The 24,846-nt window shown below is 46.7% G+C and overlaps 3 protein-coding genes across 3 annotated transcripts; 2 read left to right on the top strand and 1 right to left on the bottom strand.

Moving 5' to 3' along the window:
- Positions 1-6,742: 6,742 nt before the first annotated feature.
- On the top strand, positions 6,743-7,729 carry LOC111069119 (homeobox protein 9). Its single transcript, XM_041591751.1, has 4 exons — positions 6,743-7,083; positions 7,159-7,268; positions 7,346-7,493; positions 7,673-7,729. The coding sequence occupies exons 1-4, from the start codon at positions 6,784-6,786 to the stop codon at positions 7,727-7,729; spliced, it is 615 nt and encodes a 204-aa protein (XP_041447685.1). The 5' UTR covers positions 6,743-6,783.
- On the top strand, positions 7,706-8,198 carry LOC111069130. The gene is made up of 2 exons (XM_022359033.2): positions 7,706-7,934; positions 7,988-8,198. The coding sequence occupies exons 1-2, from the start codon at positions 7,736-7,738 to the stop codon at positions 8,122-8,124; spliced, it is 336 nt and encodes a 111-aa protein (XP_022214725.2). The 5' UTR covers positions 7,706-7,735; the 3' UTR covers positions 8,125-8,198.
- A 12,232-nt stretch (positions 8,199-20,430) lies between these two features.
- On the bottom strand, positions 20,431-21,712 carry LOC111067230 (putative gustatory receptor 98a). Its single transcript, XM_022356285.1, has 3 exons — positions 20,896-21,712; positions 20,601-20,836; positions 20,431-20,547 (listed from the first exon to the last, which is right to left on the bottom strand). Exons 1-3 carry the CDS (start codon positions 21,710-21,712, stop codon positions 20,431-20,433), a joined length of 1,170 nt encoding a protein of 389 aa, XP_022211977.1.
- Between the last annotated feature and the right edge of the window lie 3,134 nt (positions 21,713-24,846).

Genomic DNA, 24,846 nt, shown 5'->3' with positions numbered 1-24,846 from the left:
AGTTGTTTGCTTGTCTGGCTGGCTTTTTTTTTCGGTTGCTCGTCCTCACCATTTGCATTGCACTTAATGCACATTTGTTTTTGTGTCGACTCATCGATTGGTTGCTGCCTTGCCTACGCTTTTGTGGAAATTAATGAATTTGTTTGCATGGAATTTCGGGCAAGTCCTTTCAAGTGCCCTCACAGGCTCTGAGCTTGTCCTTAATTCTGGGTAAAAGCCAGCAACAATTCAGGGGAAAGCCCAACCATCTTCATTTGGGGGCTAATTAGCCGAGGCCAGTGATTGTTTCTTCTCCTGTGTTAATTGGCCAAGACTTTGTGTTCCCTTTGGGCCCTTGGCTGGCTCAATTAATGGCACATGTGGCAAAACACCTGGCCCGCAGAGCTCATAATTAATTGCTTATTAATTTATATTGTTGCTTTTGCGTAACTTGCGGCCTCATTATGGTCAATCAGGAGGCGTCGACTTGTGTTCGCATTGGCATTGGCAACTCCCAGCCATTTAACATTTCATTAACAATTTAGAGTACTTAAGCACTGGATACGAGCATGTTCGAGGACTTGCTGGGGAGTAGAACGTGGCCAAAATGACTGAAAAGAAAACACTTAATGAAAATATTACTCGAGTGCGAGTAAATTGAAAGCCAAATGCATTTTAATGCCGCATTTTCAACTAAAATGAAGCACAAACAGCCACATACACATCCGCATCCGCATCCTGCAGCCGGAAGCCGCAATGTGCAATAAAGATTGCGAAAGGGGGCCCGGCGCGTGAGTGTTGGTGAGCAGTGGGTGGTGACTCTGCTGCTACTGCTGCTGCTGCTGGTTCTGGTGGGGCGGATGCTCAGCCAGAAACTTTTGAGGGAGCAGCACGTAAAGATCGTTGCCATTGATTTATGCGCCGCGTGCCACTGCGAGCGTGAAGCGTGCAACAAGCCCCACAGAGAGCGGGGGCGAGAGAGAGGAACGACAAGAATGGAGTGGTGGCACAGAGAGCTGACCGTGGCGCTGTGCTCCTGCTGTGCTGCTTGACGTGTGCTCCGAGGCCAGCTGGTAAATAAGTGTGTCAACGTTGGCCCTGGCCTCCACTTAGCTCGTTTCGCCAGCAGCAAGCAGCCAAATGAAGCGCGCCCCAAAGTATGCAACGATTTTTTGTGTGTTGCTTGTCCGACAAAACGTGCCCGGAACGCTACGCCACTCGTGAATGCTGCTGCTGCTGCGCTGCTATTTTGTGCTGCGAAATTTGATTAAGTCCACGTTGGCGATGAGTTCATTGCGCGCACAAAATGATTCGCTTTACTCGGAGAATCTGCATAATGGCTGGAACACGGCCATGCCCATGGCCATGCCCATGCCCACCCATCACGAAGCCATCGAAAGCCACGAACAAGGTAATTAACGCACACTTCGAACCGAGCCCGCTGGAGTACTGTTCCTGTGCAGTACAGTACAGTTCCTATCCTGTCCTGTTCCAAAAACCTAAACCAATTACAATTGCTGGCCAAAGTTGTGTCTGTCAATGGCATGGCATCAATGTTCGATTTTTGTCACCCATGACAGACATGCGTACCAGTTGGCGGGGCAATGTGGCTGTGGCTGTGGCCGTGACGCCTCGTGGCCAGGCCATGCCACTGGCACATTGTCAGGAGTGCCACAACTAGATCGTTGATTGCTGAGCTCACTTATGTAGCTGCATGCAGCATCGAGGAGGCAACGAGGAGGCATCGAGGAGGCATGTGTGAGGCTTGGACAAATATAAAATGCAGTCCGTGTAGTTCTGCGAACTTATACCGAACACATATTGAATGTTGTGGCAGCAAACGTGCCGGATACATCGACGAACTCTTGTGGAGCGGCTCGATATGTGTGTCAATTATCCTGGACTGGGGAGTGCTGCACTTTAATTATTCATATCTGCCGCAGTGGCAATGGTAATGTTATAATGAGCACAAATAAATGATAAATTATGCAGAGGCGTGTGGTGGGACAGGCTCCATGAATGCCAAGGCATCTTGTAAGCCAGGCCAGGCCAGGCCAAGCCGCCACAGTCGGGCAATTTGGCCAACATTTGCAGCTGTTGTCGCCGCTGCATGATTTGCATTAGCCACACCCAGCACCGCCCCCCGAGAAGGCAGCAGCTCCTTCGATTTGCTTGCCACACTCTCTTTTTTTTTTGTGGGCCATGCGATGGGGTGGCACTTTACTCCTTGGTATTTTTTTTTTTGTGTTGGTTTTGGTGCTGGTGGCGGCGCATGTTGCACGTCATGTTGGCCATGTTGCAGCTGAGCACACAGCGCGCCCACTGATTTATGACCCCTGAGTGTTTATTTGCTGCCTGTGTCCAAAAGTTGCCTTGCACAGATTTATGTGCGCCGAAAGACAAACCGCATGCAGCATCTTAAGGCAAATAAACTGCACTAATAAGTGCTGGAGCGTCCAGGAGTGGCAAGTGGAAAGTGGCAAGTGGCCGGGGCTGCCGGAACTGCCACAGAGTACAAAGCAATGCACAAAACAAATGTTGGCCAAAGTTCACAAAGTTTTGGGGCCAGTGGCAGCATAAATCGTTTTATTGAGCGCGTCAAGCAAAAACTTGCAGCAGCCAGAGCGACGAGTCAGCAGCCAGCAGAAGAAGGGCTAACCAGAAGAAGGGCTAACCCAGCAGAAGGGCCAATAAAGCGTAAAACTTTTGCGAAGCCAGTCCGAAAATAGGCAACAGAGGGCACCGCTCAAAAGTCTGGGCTGTCTCTGCCTGGCCAATTGTTAATGGCTAATTATTTGTAGCTAACGCTTTTCCAATGCTGCTGCGCCTATAAAAACCGGAGACAAAACCAAACATTTCTTGGCAGCCCATTGGGACACACACACACACACACGAGCACAGTAGAGTCCGCAGAGTGGACACGAAAAAAAGGGAGACACCACCGACAAAAAAAATGCACATAAATTTTACTTAGCCAAGTTTGAAAGAGTTTCGCCTGCCAAGTGGCAAGCAAAGAAGTGGCAAGTCAAAAGAAGTGCAAAGAGCGATAACAACAATAAGTTGCAAGGATTCCGCCAATGCACAATGCACAAGTGGCACGATAGTTGGCCATAGTTTTTCCATTGGCAATGCAGCAGACAAACCATCCCCATCCTCATCCCCATCCCATGGCTCTCTGATGAAACACTCTCAATAGTTGGAGCCCGTTTACTGTCAGCCTATAAGGGATGGCAGGGGAACGGCAGGGAAGGGGTGGTGAGTGAAATTTATGCCAGTTTAACAAGCAGCTAGCAACAGCCAGGTTCCGTTACAGTTTCTTGCAGCAAATAGGCATAAATTTGCATTTAATGTAGTCGACAAAAAGGCCACAAGAGGCCCGGTACCAGTACCAGGACCCGGGCTGGGGTGAAAGCAAAAAATGAGCAGCACAAATGCCAAAAATTATTCTGCTATTTAGTATATAATTTCCTGGAATAGTCTTGGCCTGGTGTTGGCTCGGGGTTTCTGGTGTGGTGTGGTATGGTTAGGTCCGGACCTGTCCGGTCTGGTTGCAGTCGCCAGGTGCCATTAAAGCCGCATAAATTTTTTAAACTTTTGCAAATTTGCAATGCAAATGCCACACACACACACACACACACACAAACACAAACACACAGAAACAAACACACATACATATGCAGCAGGCATCGTTTGTATTTTCGCGTTCTGCATGTGGTTCCGCAAAGCGTTTGGGTCAGTCTATTAAAATGCAAAGAGCCGCCACTGGTCGCTATACGTCCCTCTCTGTCGCTCTCTCTCTCTCTCTCTCTCTCTGCTCTACGAGTATGGCGCGTATGGCGCTGTATGGCGCTCACTTGCCGGCCGGAAGTCCATTTTGTCTTGTCGTTCACATCATAAATATGGCCGGGCAAATGGCGGCTCTGTTTATGGCTTAGCCCCGTCTATGTGTGCTGTGTCTGTGTGTGCTGTCTGTGTGTGTGTGTGTGTGTTCTGACGCTTTTAATGACAATTTGTTAAGGTTTGCATAAAGTTTGAACGAATTTCATTTGACACATATTCCCGACTCCGTTCAGTTTTCGTCGTGGCTCTTCGTTTTTACTCAATTTTTCTTTGCCTTATTTTCCAGGCATAAATTTAAATAATTTTCCCCTTGGACGCCGCTTTCGCTTACATTTTGCCAGTGAAATGGTGTGGAGTGTGTGGTTTATGACACGTTCGGAGGACGACATTGGCGTGGTCGCCTCTTAAGGAAGGGGGGCAGTGTTTTTGCCAGTTTTCTGCTGCGAATGGTCACGACTGCTGCAAATCCCGAGTAGCTTTCGGGGCTTAGTCCATCACTCAACCATCGAATTTTCAATCAATCTAATCGTTACGAATCCCCCCCTCCATCGGGGGTTCGCTGGCCCAGTCGCTGTCTTTTCACGCTGTCATTTGACGCACCAGTCCAGAGCAGGCCAGCCACAGCGCGAATGTCTTATTTATGCCCCTCGCCAGGCCTGGCCCTGGCCCTGGCAATGATAAATTTATGAGCCCGAAAGTATTGCTCTATTGTACATTGAAAATCAAAGTTGGTGCATAAAATATGCCTAAAATGTTGGCTAGTTATAGTTGTAGTTGTAATTTCATGCACCCAAACAAAAATTAAAGCACATTCGAACCGGAAATGGATATTAAATTTACATATTTACACACCTATACCGATACACTCGTACGATTTTATTTTGCAATGTTGTATCTTCAAACACGTTAAAGGAATAATTTAAATGGATTTTTTTCAATTGAAAAAATCAGTCAAAAAATATTTAATTTTTTCGTTGCATGCACTCGTATTCGTATGCATGGCCACACACTTTCATTTTCAGTGTGCGGTCGTTCTTCTTTTTTTGGTTTATTATTTTCCACACGAATGCTTCGGCATGACAGAAATTTACTAGTCGAAAAAGACACAACAAATAAATAAAAGGAGCAGGAAAGAAAAGCAAGGACTCGGAATAGGGCTAGGAAGACGACGAAGACATCGACAAAGTTGTCGAGTCTTCGCCCTCACTGCTTGTCACTTAAAGCGAAAAACAATTTTTCTCTAGCTGGAAAACTGTGTGTGCTGTATGTGTGTGTGTGTGTGTTTGAAAGCTATCTGAAAACCAATTTTCGTTGCTAAATTGATGTTTATAGCTATGTACGATGACGACAACGATGAGTATGAGGATGAGTATGGGGATGATGCGCCCGTCGATGGCTATGATGGGCTTGTTGTGGCCACCGTTTGTCGCCCCTGATGAAGACAAAGTGCCAATGCGAACAAACTAAACGCCAAGGCAAGCCGAAAGCAAGCCAAGTAGATGCTGCAAGCTGAAAGGCTGCGCCCAGAAAGCGGCAATGAAAATCCTTTTCGACGAGACGCGACGCGACTGGAATCAACTCAACTCTCAACTCAACTCAACTCGACACGAGACGACTCGACGACTCGACGCGTCTACCGCCCACTATCTGGGAGCTCGGTTTGACAGCATTTTGATGCTTCCGCTTGTAATTTATGTGACACTTGCAGTGCCATAGATCAGGGACTGGCTGGCTGCGGGGGCTGCGGGAGACTGGAGCGGAGCGGAGCCGAGGAGCCATGACACTGCTGTTTAGTGTGGTCGTCGTTTTTATGAGGTCCTTTGTGCCAGAGCTTGATTTCCTTGAGCAAATTTGATCAATTGAAATAAGCGATAAGAGAGTGGCAACGACAGGTATTCATGCCCCACTCAATGGACTATTCAGCTAATTAGATGACAAAGGAAATGGATACGAATATATGTATGTATATGTGTGTGTGTATTGTCTGTATGTATGGCTAATGCTTGCCATGTTCAACAATCACTCTGCTGACGCGTGATGTTGCACTTGCCGCGCACAATTCGAGTTGCATATTAATTGAAGCACACACACACCCACACACACAGAGACACACACACACACACACACAAATATATCCACGGCAGTCAGCAGACATTTGATGTGGGTGCCTGTTGAGGGTGTGGTGCGGTTGGAGGGGTTAGCTTTTCACGTCACGCCTCAGCTGCTGCCCTTAACGTACTGAGTCATCAGCCACTTGCCACTCGCCTTCTGCCTCGTGCCTTCATGCCTCCTGCCTCCTGCCACTTTCCACTCTTCATTGTGAGTAATTTAAAACGTTTGACTGCGTTCCCCCCCCTCCATGCACTTCTATTTCCACTTGCCATGAATGCATTTGAAATGCTTTTCTCGTGCTTACAGCCCGATGCGCTCGAGTCGCACCCCAAGTTGAGTGCTGCACTGCCACTGCCACTGCCACTGCTGCAGACACTGACATTGCCATTATCTTGGGCATATGTCTAAGTCAGATCAAAGCCATAATGCTGGCTGTGCTGCGCGAGTGGGGGGGCATGTGGGGCATAAGTGCAAATGACAGCGATATTAGGGGCAATTAGATGCCCGCCACGCCACTGCCGAAGAGTATCATGAGAGATTGCTATAAAATCTCATTCTGCGGTGATCAAACAGGCAAATCCACAACCCCTGTTTGCGTTTGAAATGTTAGAATTATTTAAAAGAAAACAATCGTATGCGTCAGCCGCATTTGCCAACGAATGATGTCAAGACTTTTGTCAGCTGCTTGAACAGCCGTTTCTTTCAATTAGATTCAGTGTCACCGATGATTACAATCAGCTCAAGGGCAGGAGATTGAGCCCCCAGACAAAACCGAAATGTATCCGCCGCTGGTTAGACATTTGATCGGATCCGCTTGCAGCTGGCGGATAGAAGGAAAACTACGAGCATTCAATGAATCTGCTAATCTGCTGGATGTGCTCCACGCTGCTGTGCTTGGCCAGCTTCGGTTCCATTGCTCCTGTGAGTGGCATGTTCTTTGAGCTGCCGGACAGTAAGGACGATGATTTCATGGGCGGTATAAGGCAATACTTTGGCAGCCTCACAGCAGATTCTGGCACTCCAGACACGAACGCCGGCCACAACAAAACAGCCGGGCCAGTGGAGGAATCATCAGGCTTTTACGATGAAGTGGACACGGCACTCGAACATGCAACAGATACCGTCGACGGTCTCTGGCAGCAATTTAGAAAGGTAAACTGAAAGCAAGGAGAAGTGGAGTTGGTGGGGCAGTGGAGGCATAAACATCGAGCTTTTCGTGCTTTACAGGGTCTGCTTAGTCTAATGGGCAGTTTCAGTGGCGGTGATGATGGCAGCGATGGCGATGTTCCAACGTCGACTCCCAGTTCGCAGCAAACGAAGCCAATTTCGAGTGAAATGTCTGCTATTTCAGGGACTACAACAACGAGGCATCCAATAATAAAAATAGCAACAAATAAAGTAATAACAGATGCAGATATTCCACCAAGAACAGCAGCAACAGCAACAACAACTATTGCCCCACTGGCAACAACAACCATAGCAACAACACCAGCAGGAACTTCATCGACAGTAACCGCTACTACAGTCGTCCCACCCAGCTTCACCACCACGTTTGGCCCAATGTGAGTCTAGTCTGGTCTGGTGTGGAAATAAATATTCCCTCGCTTGGCCTTCACATCGGATATTGCTCGTCATTGTTTGCTCTCCACAAAGGTACGCGTGTATGTATGTACACGAGAAGTGTAAATATATGGCAATTGTGGAATTGATACCGCTGCGTATTCTTTCTTTATTTGCGCAGATGTCGCGGGACCCCGACCCCAATGCCAACGCGTTGGTCCGTGCCATCATTCGCTGATCAGTCATGATTCGGTATCGAGGGTGCTTGTCTGCTTTTCTTTTAATGTTCCACGCTGCGGAGATTGTCCTGTCGGCTCCAGTCGGGACACCGCTGGATCTATCAGATCGTTATGTGACCTTCGATTTAGAGTTTGACAGACAGTCGGACGACCTACCACAAGAACTGGACCTTCAACTGCTGCAAGAGCTACACAGTCAGAATGGTGAATTTTTCATTATATTTAAAATATTCGCCCTAACGCAGAATGTCGTCTAGGATTGGATGTAGTCCGCATGCAGTTGCTCCAGCTGAATTTGATGAAACTGTTGGTCGTCTTGGACGTGCTCATACTAATATGTGTATATTTTTATGCCACGAAAAGCAGTCAGCATCAAATCTCAATTGTAAGCTAAATATAAATTTATATAGACTCACTCGACAAAATAGCAATGTAAGTAAATAAAGAATATTAAAGAATAAGCAAAAATATTCCAATATAAGTAAAAACATATAAAGAATATTAAAGAATAAGCAAAAATATTCCCTTGCCATTTCAACATAGATTTAAAAATTATACCAATATATTCGTTCCGAGAGTGGAAAATTTAAAAAGAAACATTTTTCGCTTACATTTTACCATTAATATAAAAATATTTGATTTAAATATATTCAATATTTAAAAAGAAAATATTTTTTAATTAATTATTTTTATATTTATAAATTTAACGAATTAAAATTATTAGAATTATTATCAAAAATTAAATTGTACATACTAATTTAGACATTCAATTTTTGTCTCTGTATGGATAACTTATTTAAGCACTTATTCGCATCGAAATGTATTTAGCATAGTGTTCGGCTAATCAATGAGGCCATTATGTCCTCCGCCTATTTAATATAAACAGTTTTTGTATTATTATGGCCCCATTCACGGCTGGTCGGCTGCAGTTTGTGTAGCACCTGGGCAAACTGCCTCCCACTTCGCCAACTGTTACCATCCCCCCCCGCAGGAAAATGCATTGCTAAATATCGACAGCAGTTGGCTCTATGCGGATGTTTGTTTGTTTGCCATTTGAACTTTTGCTTCATAAATATTAACGGCTATTAAAACACACTGAAATAGTCGTCGGATGGCTGCAGGCCAGGAATTAATTTTAAATTTTAAAACTAACTGCATGCAATTTACGCGCAGTTTTGCTGGCTGGCCCTGGCGATCGTGCTGGTTGTGCTGGCCAAAAAGCGATTGCAATGCCAGCCCCAATCATCAGGTGGTTGGTGGTTGCTGGTGGTGGTGGTCCGAGCAAAGGGCCAAGTGTGAGTCGTCTCGGCCTAATGTTCGTTTAATTAAAAGCGGAAATTGAGCAAGTGAGCAGGGAGCAGTGAGCGGGGAGTTAGGGAGTCAGGAGCCACTGAGTAAGTGGAGCACCAGTGACCAGGCAAGCGTCGAGCCGTGGCCAAGTGTCCAGAGTGGCCCGGCAGCAACTTTTTACCAAGTTGTAGGAAATATTAAAAACGGAAAACACTTTGGGGCAACTAATTCTCTCTGGCTTGCTTTCGGCTGCCCTTTCTTTCAGCACACTCTTTTGCCTCTCTGTTTTCCCATTATTTTATATACGTTTTTTTTCCATCTTTTTGGCAGCTTTCTTGAGCACAAGTCGTTGCTGTCTGGGGCACTTTAGGAGTGAAGAGTGGAGTGGCGTGGCATGGCGTGGCACGGCATAGAGTGCCAAAGGAAAAAGGAAGCAAGGCGGCGCAATTAGCAAGTTTACTGCATGAAATTATGAAACGCTTAATAAAAGCATGCTAGAGAAAGGGGGCAGAAAAAAAAGCGAATATTCGCACAATATATTAAAACACACTTCCCCATACAAGTGCTGGCAAGTTAATTAAAAGGCTCGCATATTTGAAAAGTTTCCCCCAACATTTGCCATCGCCAGAGCCATCGTCCTGGCCATCAGCATCATCCAGCATCGCCATCGTTCTGGCCATCATCCCCATCATCAGTGTCAGCATCAACATCAGCATCCACATCAGCATCAGCATCAGCATCAGCTTCGGGATCGGGGCTGGCTGCAATTTAATCATGTAAGTGCTGGCAAATTGTTGGCTAAAATTAGAGCCAGACAAATATTGCGCATACGCCTAGTATCCGCGTTAAAAGGATGTGTAGCTTTGTAGCTTCCGCCTCCGGCTTTCGCTGCTTCCACTCGCATGTTCCCATCCGTTCGTTGTGTTGTTGCTGCTGCTGCTGCTGCCGCTGTTGCCAAGTTTTATGCTAATGGTTTTCGTTTAAAGCCAAAAGTAATTTATTGTTGTCAGCGGGCGCCATCAAAAATGTTGCTGCACATTCATTATGGCCAAATGTACATATGTACGCTACATACATACATATGTATGTATATGCCCCTATATTATAGGCGGGTCTGTGTGTGTATTTTTCGGATGTATCTGAGTGTTTTGCGGCCTGGCATGCATTAAAATTTTAGCCGAGAAACAATGCCGCTGCCTGCGAGCCGAAAAACTTGCATAGAAATTAAGTTAGCCAAGGGGAAAAATGCTCACAAAGTGAAACAAAATATTTTCCTGCAAACCATCTTCTACCGTGATGTTTTTTTTTTCCCCCCCATTTGTTATTTGTTGAGTACGTTTTTTTAAGACGCAAATAAAGCCTGGCTGGGCATTGTTTGAGCCGTACCAAATGCTGATCCTATATTCTAGCTTCGCCGGCTCGTTGAAAGCTTACTCCAAACAAAGGCCCGACTGAATGCTCTGCCTTGCAGCTTGTTTGTACAGAAACTAAATTTAAATATTTTACTTTTTGCTTTAGTTGGCCCCCCAACGCTCACCCCCACCCCCACATGCGCCGCCACCCATCCTGGATTTCTCTCTATCCAATGTGACACGTTCTCGACGCTTTGGCCTGGTTCGCCCAACTGCCCCACAACTATGCCACAAGATAAAACAGCCCGCGAACTTTGCAACATGTTTACGGTAAAAACGTGATTTTCGGCACAAAAACCGGACCGGATCGGGCGCGGTACAGGCGCTTGACCAAATGTGGCCAAGAGGCGAACTCCGGCTCTAACCAAAACCCTTTGCCAACTGTAAATAAGTTGAGTTAAGCGGCGAGGCACGCGCGAGGCACCACCATAGCCCCGAACCCAGCCCCCCCCCACAGGCAAGGGCGAATGCCCAACCACAGCCATAAAAATTAAACATTTGTAGCTTTGTCACGTTTGTGTTGACACTTTCTTATCACAACGGGGCGGGGGTGGAATAAGTAAGGGGTCGGGCTCTGCCCCCGCACGCCACTCGACCCAGCCTAAATATGTGCGTGTGCGTGTCAGCTTTGACTGGCACTGCGACCCCCACCTGACCCCAGCTTGCATGAAACTTCAGGTGTGTGTGGGTGGGAGTTTACCCCACGCACTCGCACTCGCACTCGCACTCGCACTCCCTCAGTGACACATACATATGTACATATATAGCCACCATATGCTCTGCGATTTCATTAAAATCGGGCAAGTGCGGCAACGTGTCGGCTTGCGAGCCCTCTGCGGCATAATTTGTCGAATTCTATAATTAAATGGGATGGGTGAATCGGATTACAGGCAGCCGGCAGCGGCATGATCTTTGATTTGAAGTAGGCTTTTCGCGTACAACAAAAAATCAAATCAAAGGCGGAGTCAAAGCAACCAAAGCCCCTTCCATCAGGGATTGCAAGCGAAAAGCCGCATTTCCATTGCCATACTGAGTGCTGGATTTGCTTGGTTGGGAACGGAACTCTGGGGCGAAGGCAGCTTGGACATTGCCACACAATTGCCATCTCAGCTCAGTTTTGTGTTCTTCTTTTGTGGTCCCGCACCCGACACATGCGGCCGAGTGCCTGACCATATTCCTCGGTTCTCGGTCCGTGGCACAGGGCACATGCACTCTATTCTGACCAGCTCTCTCGGCCTGGGCTAGAGAGCACCTAATGCGTTGCTCCTGGCACCAAACTGGGCTTCGATAATTTAATTTGCATTTCGTATCCCCCGGATACTCTGGTTCGCATGCTGAGATACATTTTGTGGCTTCAATTTATGACATGCCATTTGAGTTTGAGCTTTAGTTTCCGTTTGAGTTTCAGTTTCAGTTTCGAGTGGGAGCTGAAGCAGGCGGCGGCAAGTTGTCGTCAACTTTGTTGCCATGCAACTTTAATGAGTTGACGCACGAGACCACAGAACTTGACACCCAAAGGCCTTAAATTGAAAAAGTTTAATGAGCATGCGTATTTGATTAAGGCAGAAAGACACTCACTCACTCACCCACTCCACTCACCTCACGCAGCACCGACACCCACTCACATCTCTAGTGGGTGAGAGGCATTTTTGTGTGGCGCTTGGTTGCTGTGGCTTCCTTTGTGCCCGGCGGGCCCATAATGAAACTTGCAGGGTGCACATTTATTGACAATTCCGACTTGGCTCTGAAGACTGCCTTTGACACCTGCTACCCAAAGGAAAAAAAAGTGTCCTGGCCAGGAGTGCAAAAAAAAAAAACAAAAAAAATCATATATCTTTTGAATTTTTCGTGAGCCATGGCCCATGGGGAAAGTCATGCCGTGTTTTCCCCCTTTCTCTACCACCCTCTGCGTGGAAGTTACCGAAAGTGCCAAAGGAAGCAGCAGGGTGACAAAAGTCCTGTGGCGTGGCATGGCATTGCTTATTGCTGGCAATTCAATTAAATGCAGAGCTGCATGAAATACACTTTGAAGGCGATGCAAGCAGGAGATGAGCACTTGCCGCCGGCCAGCACCTGTAAGAAAGTTCCTTTTCCAGCATTTCCAGCAGATTTTTTCTGGCTACGAATAGGAAATCCATAAAATGCATCACATGCCATCAAAGGCTCAAAAGTTTTTTTTTGTCGCTCTGCCGCAACATACGAGTGCGAAAAGGAATACCAGAACGAGTTTAGGTGCCAGGACATTTATTATGCGGCAGGCGTAGTGCGGATTTTCGGGGCTCGCACTGCGTATTTGTCTCAATTGCAATCAAACTTTCTGGCTCTTTCCATTTTGTTCAGTTTCGTTCTTTCTTTCTGCAGTCACTCCCTTTTTTTCTTTATTTTTTTTTTGTCACGCAAATTGCACCAAAGTTGGATTGACTTGGGCGGGAAATTAAGTTGATGGTTTCCTCTTTGCCACTCACCCAGCCTCAAGTCTCAAGTCTCGGCACTCGGCACTCGGTACTCGGGGTCCTGTCCTCCCTTTGTCAGTTTGCCTGAGTGTTTGTTTTATCCGTGCAACTGCTGCTGCTGCTTCTGCTGCTCCTGTTGAGTTGCCAGTCAGTTTCGCCGCCTTCCCAGACTACTCAGCCCTCTGCCTTGTACTTACTTATTTAACTTGCAATTTTGTCAAAATTTCGCAAGCATATTAAAAAGTTTTCGGATAGCTTGTAAGTGGCGCACTTGCCTGAAATAATAGCAGACTCCTGGCAAGGATGCACTCTTTAATTGTCGGAGCTTAAGGAAATCAAAAGTGCACACAAAACACAGAGCAGAGCAGAACAGAACAGAGCACAGATAAAGCTGGGCTACAATGCACTCAAGCGCATTGACTTCCAACCAGCTTTGACTTGTGCCAAGCCAAGCGGAGACAGGGCCAAAGTAGCTCTCGGTTGACAACGCCAAGCCAGAAGGAGGTTCGCTACCCATTCCCTGAAAATCAATTGGGCAATGTGCAAGATGCCTCTGCATCTGCCCTTGGGCTCTGGCTCTGCTTCTGCTTCTGGTTCTGGCTGTAGCTCTGGTTTGGCCAGGCTCTCCCCTGCTGGGGCTGGGGCTGGGGTCTCAGGGTGCCTGTTTGTCTGAGATGCGGGCCGCAAACCACTCTGAGAGCTGACATTCGCATTTTGTTGGCTCTCTCGCGTGGCATTATGCATACGTTTGCTCCTGCAAATACGAGTACTATTATCAGGGGGGGAAAAAGTGCCAGCAAACTTTGGCTCTTCCACTCACTGTGCTCTGTGTTTTGGCCCGCTGTGCCGCTTAATAATATATATTGTATCGACTGGCACACTAATTGCCAAAATGCTGCACGTTGCGTAAACGTAACATTCGACAGAGGCGCACAGATGCGAGTATCTTCATTGCATATCCCCAAAACAATAGTCTCGTGGAATGCGCCATTTGTGGCGCTCAATGATTGAATGAGTGTGTGTTTGTTTGTTGTTATAGGACGATTAAATTACGTTTTGTTTGACTAGGGGCATTTCCGGTGGGTGGAATCAGTTGACGTGTGTGTGTGTGTGTACGGAATGGGTGCCATAACACACAATGGAGAGAGAGTTGGCTGGTGGGTTGGGTGGGTTGGGAGTCTGGGAGGAAGTGCAGCTAGTACATTTGCATTTTGCATTTTCCCGTAACAGTTTGTTAAGCTTTGAACTTTTGCAAATTACATGAGTCCTGCCACAGGATGTACGGGATGTGCTGTTTCCCATGTTGTTGCTGCCCCATCCATGTTCGCTACGGCTGCCAGTAGCTGTGCATTCAGGTGTTTGTCTGTGTTAATGTGTCACAATCTGCATTGGCGTTAAAACCTCAGCCAAAGCCGCCCAGCCCTTGGTCACTCCTCGGGGCAGGACAGGGCCGGACCGGGCTGTGCTGTGTCGGTATAAATGCATTTGGGATTCGTCTACAGTTTGGGCCCTTTGAAATTGAATTTGTTATCAAATTAGTTGCATCAAATTACCATTAGGTGGCAATTTGATGATGCTCCCGCTCCCGTTTCTGTTCCATTTGTGAGGCATGGCATACTTAATGTGTGTGTGTTGTGTGTGTGTGTGTGCGCCCAGTAAGCTGTGGATAGAAAAAACAAAAAGATTTACTGAAATAATGCCTCAAGCCATGCTTTGCTGTGCCATGGCTCCATTACAGCGCTACATCGCTCCATCCAGACACAATGCCAAACATATTGCGGCAGCTGTCCATGGCCCCATCCCCATACCCATTCCCCATACAAAGAGCCCACCCCCCCCGCAGCCAGTGTAGGGTAAATAGGGTGCGCGCCTGGCGAGACAAGTGCATTACAACATGCTAGGTTATTGATGTATGTTTGCATAATGTTTGCAGACGGAACTATACCGAAAGGAAAGAAACTGCTACGGCTGCTGCTACGGCTGCTGCTTCCAGTGGCCCGGGGGCCACAAAACCAACCGGGGCAGGACACAGGACATGAGAGAAGGACGGGCTTGTAGACAAGGAGTATGCTAATAATGTTTGTGCTTCAATCACATGGAAAAACAATATTGAAAAATACAACTTGTGTGTGGCATCCACGAGCAATCGTTTAGGGGGCAAAGCTCTACTTCTATTGTTTATATTGCCAGACCGCTTGTACTTCTGCTGCTTCCTTCCTTCCTTCCTTTCGTCCTTCTTTCAGACATATAAAGAGTTATGACAATGTTGTGTCAAAGTGTTATTTGCCCTATTTTGTTGCGGCCCAAAGTGACAGAAGCAGCAGCAGCAGCAGCAGGAGAGGCGCGTTTGGATAGCTGGCAAATGATCCAATTCGTTTTGGGGTTAAGCGGCCTTGCGAAGATGGAAGATGGAGCGGTTTCTGCTAGCTGCGGTTGATTGAGCAGTTGTCAAGGTCCTCAAGAGCATATGAGAAGCAGATGGTCATTTCTATTTGCCCCAATACGTGCTCCATTCAACTTTCTTTTGTAAATGGTTTTCGCCTCAGCATACCAAGACCAAGACCGGCTTGGCTTTTGGCTTTGCTTGTCTTAATCTTTGCAAAAGCTTTTTTCAAATTAGTCTCAAGGAATTTCGAGTCCGCAATTTATTTAGATAAAAGCCAAAAATATGTGTGTGGCAGAAGCCAGGCAAAGACAAATTTCTAACCACAACTTAAAGTTTCGGTGTGCGGCGAGGGATCAAAACTGTTTGCACTCATATAATAAAAATGTATATAAATAAATCTAAAGAAGCCTGCCAATCAGACAACCTGTCTGTGTGGCTCGGGTGTAGCTTTGTGTGTGCTGCTGCTGCTGCTGCTGCATTTTGGGTTTCCTGTTCACGTTTGATTGCGGCAAATTCATCAGAAAAATGTGAAAAAACATAAACAAATTGCTTGCGAAAATGAATTAATACATATTTGTGTGTGCATATGTATGTGTGTACATACATATATTTAGATTAAATGCAATCGGAATATTGAAATTAAATTGAAAACCCAAACACACAGCGCCAAAGAGTGCAACACTTTTCCAGCTGCCTCCCCTGCATCCCCTTCCTTCCATCTTAAATGGGACTAAAAACTGCTCTCAAGAGCATTTAAAAATATTTTGGCAGCGGGTGCTGTCTGGAGCCTGGCCAACATTTCTATTTAGTGGTGCTAATGCTAATGGTTCTTGGCCAGCCAACGTTTCGAGAAAACAAAAGCAAAAGAAAAGCTAGAAAAAACTAGTGCGAAAATTTCATAGTGTGTCTTCAGTTCTTCCCATTTTCCATTTACCATTTTCCATCTTCCATTTCCTGTGCTGCATTGTGTAATACCCGAGTTGTGGGCGGAGCAGCTGCAATTTCAAGTGAACCGAACCCGGCACACAGATCAGCCTGCGATTTGCCTTCCAAATGCATTTGGGGTGACAAGTTGCTCCAGCTCGGAGCACACAAGCCAAAGTCTGTCGAATGCAGGTGGCCTGATGACAGCACAATGGTGCAGCTGGCTAAGGGAAAGCCGGTGCATAGCTAAGGGGAAAGCCACCACACAGAGGCACGAGCGACTGCAGTCGGATGCTGGAAGTTGTCCTTTGGCAAGCTCAAACACAAAATGAATATTTGCCTCTGAAAGCACTGGTAGTAGATGTCCGAGTATAGCATGTTGATGCAAACAGAATGAGCAGAATGAGCACCCGAGCACCGAAAATATGGTAACTGGTACTGGGTCTGGACTGGGTGGTCTTCTGGCAGCATGTGATAGCAACAGAATTGCCCAGCAAATAATTATGTACGTGGTGCAGTGCTCATCTCTTCTCGTCTCGTCTCGTTTTGTTGAAATTTTTCATCACTTTGCAGCAAATATTTACACAGCAATTAAATGTTTAGCTCAGGTGTTTGACTGTGTGCCTTTCTCTCTCTCTTTCTGTGTGTGTGTCTTTTTGTTTGTGCCGAGCAAATACTATGACGTTTCAATGGATTGAAATCGACTTTGGATTGGAATTTCAAAAAGCATTTTGTAAGCTTCTGTCAAAGACTGATTGCCCTTATGGCGCCACCGGTTCGGCATGTGCGTTGTCAACGTTGTCGCAAAATGTGAGAAATGTGTGCCACAAATAAACAAATCAGGTGCCGGACTGCTCTCTCATCTCCGCACGGGCCATTCGCCTTATAATTTATGACAAGCCGGAAGCAGGGTAGTGAAGCCCTGCCATGCCATGCCATGCCATGCCAAGGCAGGCGAAGTAAGCCCCGGAAAAGTCTCTGGAAACTGAAATATTGGTCAACATATTTTCCCCCTTTCTTTCTGTTTATTATTTCAGTCCCACTTTTGGGCTGGCAGCCGTCCAAACCGGGGAACAGGTTCTGGAGTGTTTTTGAGAGGCAGCAGCAGCAGCAGCAGCAGCAGCAGCAAAGTCCCACAAATAAAATGCTGAAAAGCCAGGCCCAAGCTGGCAGCTAACGGGAAGACTCTGGGCATAGTCCGGGCGTACTCGAATAGCCAGTATCCATCCATAAATATGCCAAATCACTTGTGCGGCCAATTGGCATGGCTCAATTCGCTGTTCACCTGGTTTTGGCCAGTTTCGCTTAGAGCAATGGCTGGATTATTGTTTCTAATTACAGCTTATTCCACAAACAAACAGATTATATAAAAAGTTGCGGTCTATTTTTACTGCTGCTGCTGCCGCTGCTGCTGCTGTTCGCGATAGTTGGCAAAAGTAATTAAAGTTGAACAGCCAGAGGGCTTTGCACATCATCGAGGGGTTAACTGATATTTGTTTTGGGCCGCCATCCATCTGTGAGAAATAATTAAATTTTTTGTTGCGCCCTGATTTTATCATTTTATGTGGGGCGGGGCGGGGGGTAATTCTATTCAAATTACTGCTGCCCGATGGTGAACGATGATGCATTACCGTAATGTACATACGTAATAGCGATTGATAAAAAGTTGACACATGCTTTTTGCGAGATTTGTTTTATTGTGATTAATTTGATAACTTTGTTTATTGCAGGGGAATTCCCATTTGAGTCTCCCGTTGGTTAATTGCAATGTCAGGCATCACGAGTGCATTCAATGATTTGTTTGTGAATGCATATTCATGTCATGTCCTGCAGCTATTATGCCACTTGTCCTCTGCCTCTCACTTGACTGCGCTCGCGCCACCTGTCTTTCGGTCTGTCTGTCTATCGGTCTCTCTGTCTGTCTGTCTGTCTATCTGTCTGTATGTCGGTGGCGCTATGTTCGTATAATGAACAAACAGATGCCAGCGGCCAAGCGGACAAATATTATGGCAACTGCTTTCATTTAAAGCAAAGCTCGGCCACCCATTATACATGGGACAAGCTATTGAATTTCTCTGCGCTGCTGCCGCTGTTGCTGCTGCTGCGTTATCTATTGCTTATCGCTCCCTCTGTGGCGTGCGGCATGGCGGCATACGGCGTGCCCATCAATGCGTATACGAATAGCAATACATTGGACCGGCAATGAGTTTGCACTGCTGCCAGGTTGGGTTCGCCAGATTGTGGTGGTGGGGGGTTATTTGTCTTTAATATGCAAACAGTAAACTACAGCCACAGCTCATCACAGAGTCCATGTTTGTGTGCGTTCGTTCATTGCGTGGCTTATCGCTTCGCAACCCTGCCCGTGCCGGGGTTCAATCATAACCGGAAGCGGAAGTTAATTGTGCACATGTTTAATGCAGTCAATGGCATGGCTGATGGCTGTTGGCTGTTGGCTGATGGCTTAAGCGCTTTCCGAATCTGACAACAACAATTAGCGAATGCAAATATTACTTGCAACGCGTTTAGTGGCAAGAGCGTACAGTCCCAACCGCCCCCACCACCCAAAAAAAAAAGACAGCCTCAGGGGCAAACCATGAGCCATGTGCAGCAGGCGGCAAAAAAAGTAATTTGTCGCTAACCAAGTGTGTACTAACCTCATTTTACTAAAAGCATTAAAAATAAAATGTAATCACATGCTTCATAAAAGTAATAACTACGCATACAGTCACACAAGCACACACACACGGGTACACACACACACATACTGACACTCTCTCTCTATCATAGACAGACACGAGCGCTTCCTGCACTTCAGAACGTGGCAAGCGACTGCCTCACTACGTGTCGCTATAAAAGTCCTCGAGCATGTGCATGTGTGTGTCATTGTGTGCTCTACATACGAGTGTGTGTGTGTGAGTGTGTGTCACTGCCAAGAAACATGGAAGCCATGCCATTGTCTATGTCAAAGAACTCAGGACAGTGGCACAGGCACCTGGCACTGGCACATCCCATGCATTAATGTGCGTGAGAGCACATCTGATTTTTATGAGACGATTATGAGTTGCTTTTTATTATTTGCCATTCGTGGCAAAGTGTTGTGGCAAGAACATTTGCCGTTAGATTGTGTTTCGATCTAGACTCTAGTAGCACAAACTCAAGCCCTTGCCCCATAGTCCGTGTCCGGCACAAGTGCTTGCCCCATTCTCGAGCATTAATTAGTGTGAATTTGCCGAAGCTGCCGTTGAAGGTGTGTCATCAGAAAAGCTTTTCTGCTGCAGCTTGGAAAAAGGCAAAATATTCCCAATGATGCTGCACTCTGTCTGGCAAATGCTGATAAATGCAGTTCCGATGAACGAAAGGCTCAGGGCCAGCAGTGTACAAATTTGCCTGATTATTGCCAGTCAAATGTCAGAGAGTCAACAGGAAAATAGAAAGATAGACGGGTGGAAAGAGAGATTGCCCTGTCATGTTGCATATGACAGCAAACAGTTGCAAAATACTTCGAGTGGCTGCCATTGATCTGAGGCTAAGGTTTTGATTGAGGATTCTGTTTTTCTCAATTTTAAAGTAGTCCCTCAATGAAAAATTGCTGCTGATTAACGAAGTGACCTACAAGTATGGGATTTGCCGCATGACCTGAGCTACGTTTCGCTTCGATTTATCATCATGTCGGGGGCCCATGACTCTGACTCCGACTCGGACAGCTACTCGTGCGGACATATGAAGAAAGTTGGTGGCATTATGCATGCCCACTTGCGCAGGAATCTGTGCGTGGCAACAATTGCCAGAGGGGCAAACTTCAAACACACACACACCACCCACACACACACACATATCGTATAGCTAGGCCCATGACAGATTGGCCATGCGTGGCAAACAAACCCAAAACATGGACCAGGACTGGAAACAAGACCCTCCCTTCGACAACGGTCAGTGGCCGATGTGGACGAAGTTTATAATAGAATTTTTAAGCATGAATAATTATGTGAAGAAGACTTTTAGCCAGCTGCTGCTCCTCGGCTGCTTGTGCCGCTGCCGCTGCCTCTCCCGCTGCCTCTCCCGCTGCCTCACCCGCTGCCTCACCCTCTGCTTTTGGTCTGGCTGTGATTGGCCGTTGTCCTTTTCCTTTTTTGATTATGCACGAGCAGCCATCAAATTTGCTAATTAAGTTAATTGACTTTAATTTAATAAGCACACGGCTAGACTGGCAAACAGTTTGATGCCCTACAATCGATTCAAACTGGGGCATCCGCTGCAGCAGCCTTTAAGGCCAGTTTGCTGGAGCTGCTGGCATTTAAATTCAGATTGAACTGAATGCCAATCACAATGTAGCTGATCACGCCAAATAGGAACTATAAAAAGGGAATTGAATAGAGAATATTTGCATATGGAAAGCTCTGCTCACCGTTCCCAGCATTTCGGTGCTGATGTAGGCGAATCCTCCGGCACTGAACTGATACTTCTCCTGCCCCAGCTGGATGCAAATGCGGATCAGTGCGGCATTCAGCTGTCCGTTGCGGCGACCCGTGGCCAGACTGTAGAAAATTGAGCGGAACTTTCGCTGCATGAGGTCACAGCGGGAGCAGAGCCAGCAGGGCACAATGATTTCCATCAGCTTGCAGAACTCCTCAATGGCACAGTCTGCAAGAACCAAAGAACCAAAAGAAGTTGAAGGCAATCATACGGATAAGGATACCAACAGTATTGGATGGACACTCTTGTGTGCTGGATCCTGCTCAGGTAGAGCCAGTAGGGCAGGGAAGCCGTATCCACGAAGAACTTCAGCAGCATGAGGGACAGACTGCGCTGAAAGTTGCGCTCGATGAGGCGGATCGTTTGCCAGAGGCGGCCGTGGATACGCTGCAGGCGGGAGAGCTTCTCCAATGTGAAGCGGCGCTGGGGCCACAGCTCGAAGCGGGTTAGGTGCAGCTCCACCAGGAGACTGGAGCCAGTCGAGCAAAGCTCCTGATGGAGCACCAGCACCACGCCGCAGTAGAGGCTGAATTCCGTGAAGCGCAGCAACAGCACCAGCTCCGAGTACATGGCAGAGTAGACCATACCTTCGTTGTTGTACACAGCCGCGCCGAAGAGCATCAGGAATCGGCCGAGCAGCGATCCGTAGATGGCCATCGAGTAGCGGCGTATCCGCTGCAGGCTGCCCTCTCTGCCCAGGTGGACACGCAGGTCGTGCAGGATCTGCTCCATTTGCTGCTCGATTTCCGCGCTCCGATTGCCCCAGAGTATCTCCATCCCGATGGTGAAATGGGTGGACATCAGGGCCACGAAGTTGCTCAGATCGATGGTGCGGGACATGTGATCGTTGAGGAAGTCGTAGCTGAACTCATAGTTGAAGCTGAAGCGCCAGAAGATGGCAATGCTGATCACGATCACCATCACCAGGTTGCACACAATTTTCAGATAGAAGTGCTGCCCGAGGGGAATTATGCCCAGGCACTTCATTGCCCAATGCAAGTGGCGCAGCGAGCAAGAGTATAATTGCCCCGACATTTGCCTCATGACTGCCACTGCCAGTGGCACTGCCACTGGGACTGGGACTGGCCATTGGAGTGCACTCGTATCGTTGGTCGATTATTTAATTCGCTAATTGACTGACTTTCAATTGCTGCGAGGAGTATCAGTATCGCCGTCATCTCAACAGGACGAGTGAGTATTCCATTAAAAATATGAATTTGCTGTATCCGATTATGACATTAATTTATAAATGTAAATGTTTTGCTTATGTAATTTCTCACCCTCTGAACTGCGTTGTGGCTCCTTTGAAACTTCCCCTCCAGCTCTACCGCCGCCTGCCTGTCTGCTGATAAGCTTCGGTTGTAATCACTTCAAATGACACAATTCCCATTCAAATTAGCATCAAAGCGCTGCCAGAAATAAGTGGAAGCAGATGCCCCTGTGCCCATAAGTGAAATGATTTGTTAATTTCATTACGGCAGGAGTGGGAGAGCCCAGGCAAAATTACTCCCCTCGACTCACATACACACACACACACACACGCACAAAATCCCACAAAGGACGATGAAAATTGCTTATCAAAAATATGGCAGGATGATATGATGGGGGGCAGGAGGCGCACATAAATTTGCATGCCTTTATTGCAACCACAACAAAATGCGAGGGCAGAGAGGAGCAAAGCAGAGCGCAGAGCAGAGCAGAGCAGGCCCAAGCAAACAAACGGAGAAACACTCACACAGTGACACACGTACACACACACCCAGCATACACTTACATCCGCTTTACTGGTTTTTATGCAACCGCCGCGGCACTTTGTTTGCACACTTGTAAAACACCTGCAGAACGAACGCCTTCAGCTGCTGAATACACATATGAAGTAATGACTTAATTGCCTCGCACCCTGCCTGCCCCTGGAGCACCATCCACCCCCCCATCCGATTGATCCAACCGCGACTCTTTCGGGACTTTTGCCTGCGAGTGGGCTTCATAATTCCGTGCAGGTGTCGAGGGTGTTTTGTCTTTGATTGTTCGTCACGAGCGCGACTCTAATCTCTGCCAGCCACAGCTACAGCCCACCATCATCATCCACAGGAGCAGTAGCACAAGTGGGAGAAGGAGTAGCATCTTTAGCCTTGCCACTTGAGCCAAGAGCTGTAGCTGTAGCTGGAACTGGGACTGGGACTGTGTCTGGCTCAGGGTCTGGGTTCAATTGAAGCAATTGTGCGACGTTGATTTGTATAATTTCGTAATTTGTATACCAAATTGTGGCCACACATGTGTGTGTGGGGGGTGTGTGTGGGGGGGGGTAGGGGGGTGTGGGTGAGCCCAGTAGAAGCTATTTTCAGGGTAAAAATGTATAAATAAATTAAAATGTATATGCAAATAGAACTGCTGCTACTGGGAAGTTTCAAAAGTATGCACACAGTGCAGAAATGTTTTTATTCCAAGTTAAAATATTTCATCATTAATGAGTTAGAATTTCACTACCACAAAAAATGTATTTCCAGAAATATTTGTGCACAATTTGGTGGCCAGAACTCTTTTGTTTTCAATACTCGTGGAACGCCCCAATCGAAAGCAGTTGTTAAATGTAATTATCGGAATACTTGCCACAAGTATGGCTTACAATACACATACACATACATATGTACATATAGTACTTATGTGGATATGTGTATGCAGCGCAGACCTATGGCCCTTAAGTGGCTTGCACGTGGCCACAAGAATGATGCTGACTTGGAGTTTCTACGGGGTGTGTGTTATGCTGATGGCTAAACATCAGACACGCGCCTCTGGCACAGCTGCTGGTGACGACTAACCCGGGCTTGGGGGGGTACTGGCCCACTCCTAGCTCTCTCTTGCTCACTGCTTCGCTTTCATGTGAGGCTCTAATGTAAGTCATTTCGTGTTATCTGATTTTAATTTGGCACAATTTCCCTTTTCGCACCTGTTGTGACCTGAGAATCCCCCCACTACACACAGGCACAGCCCCATTAAAAATATGCAAATATAAATATGCTAATTTGCTGAAAATTGATTTTGCAATTTAATTGAAAATTCCAGAGCTTGTTTCTTGTTGTTGTATTTGTTGTTGCTGTGGCTGTACGCATACGAGTACATTTATATGTACATGTATGTGCTACATGTGGTAGAGTTGTCGCTGCGGTTGTTCGAGCAGCTGCCACAAATTGCATAAATACGAACAATACTCGAAACGTTTCCATCTTTCGCACATCATTTGCAACTTTTTGATGCTAGGCTGCTTTTAATGGCATTAAAATTGCCAAAATTACAACACGAACACAACGCACACACACACATACACAGGGAATCCTCTTTAAAATCAATAGGAACAAAGTTCAATAAGAGTCGTTGTTCGAATGGCAATGGCAAATGTCCCAAGTTCGGCTTGGGGACATTCGACATCGGTCCCGTCCCATCCCGTCCCTTCCTGACAAATGCTGCGACTGATCTATGGCCCCGGGCCCAGACGGCCTCAATAAATTCCGTTTCGACTTGCAAAATTGTCGTGTGTGAAATGGGTGTGGAGGGAGGTGCGGCTTTGGACGAAGCACACAAACATGTGTGATAAATGTGCGGCATTTTTTGAGAGCAATGCAAACATGACACCTTAAACTACAATCGAAAATAATTGCATTTTTCCACAATCGCTCCACACATAATCATTATGAAATATATGTCAGCAAAGATGAGAGAGAAAATATAGAAATAAAAACGAAAACGACAACGACAAGAAAGAAGTCAGAAGTCAAAAGTCAGGACAATCCCTGACCAGACAATTGCAAAAAGTCAGCGGAATGGCAGCGAACATGGTCAGCCAAGTGATAACAACATACAGGCGAACATGAGTATCTGTGTGTGTATAGTGCGTGTATAGCGTGTGTGTGTGTGTGTGGCACAGTTTGGCAACATCATTTATCTTGTCTTGGCCCGGGCACACCCAGAGATTCCAGAGAGTCAGAGTCGCCTGCAGTCTCCTGAATTGGACCAGGACCAGGACCAGGACCTACTGCTGCTGACCAAAAAGAAAAAAAAAAGGAAAAATAACTAAAAATACGTATATTTTTTTCTCTATTGCTATTTATTGCTGAATTCACTTATTTTCGTATGTGCCTCGAAGGCAGTGGAATGTCCGACTCTATTTTTCACATTAATTG

The sequence above is a fragment of the Drosophila obscura genome, unplaced genomic scaffold (assembly GCF_018151105.1).
Source record: "Drosophila obscura isolate BZ-5 IFL unplaced genomic scaffold, ASM1815110v1 contig_150, whole genome shotgun sequence".
NCBI classification, from domain to species: domain Eukaryota; kingdom Metazoa; phylum Arthropoda; class Insecta; order Diptera; family Drosophilidae; genus Drosophila; species Drosophila obscura.
The sequence above is the reverse complement of the archived record's forward strand: the minus strand, read 5'-3'. Positions and strand labels throughout refer to the sequence as shown.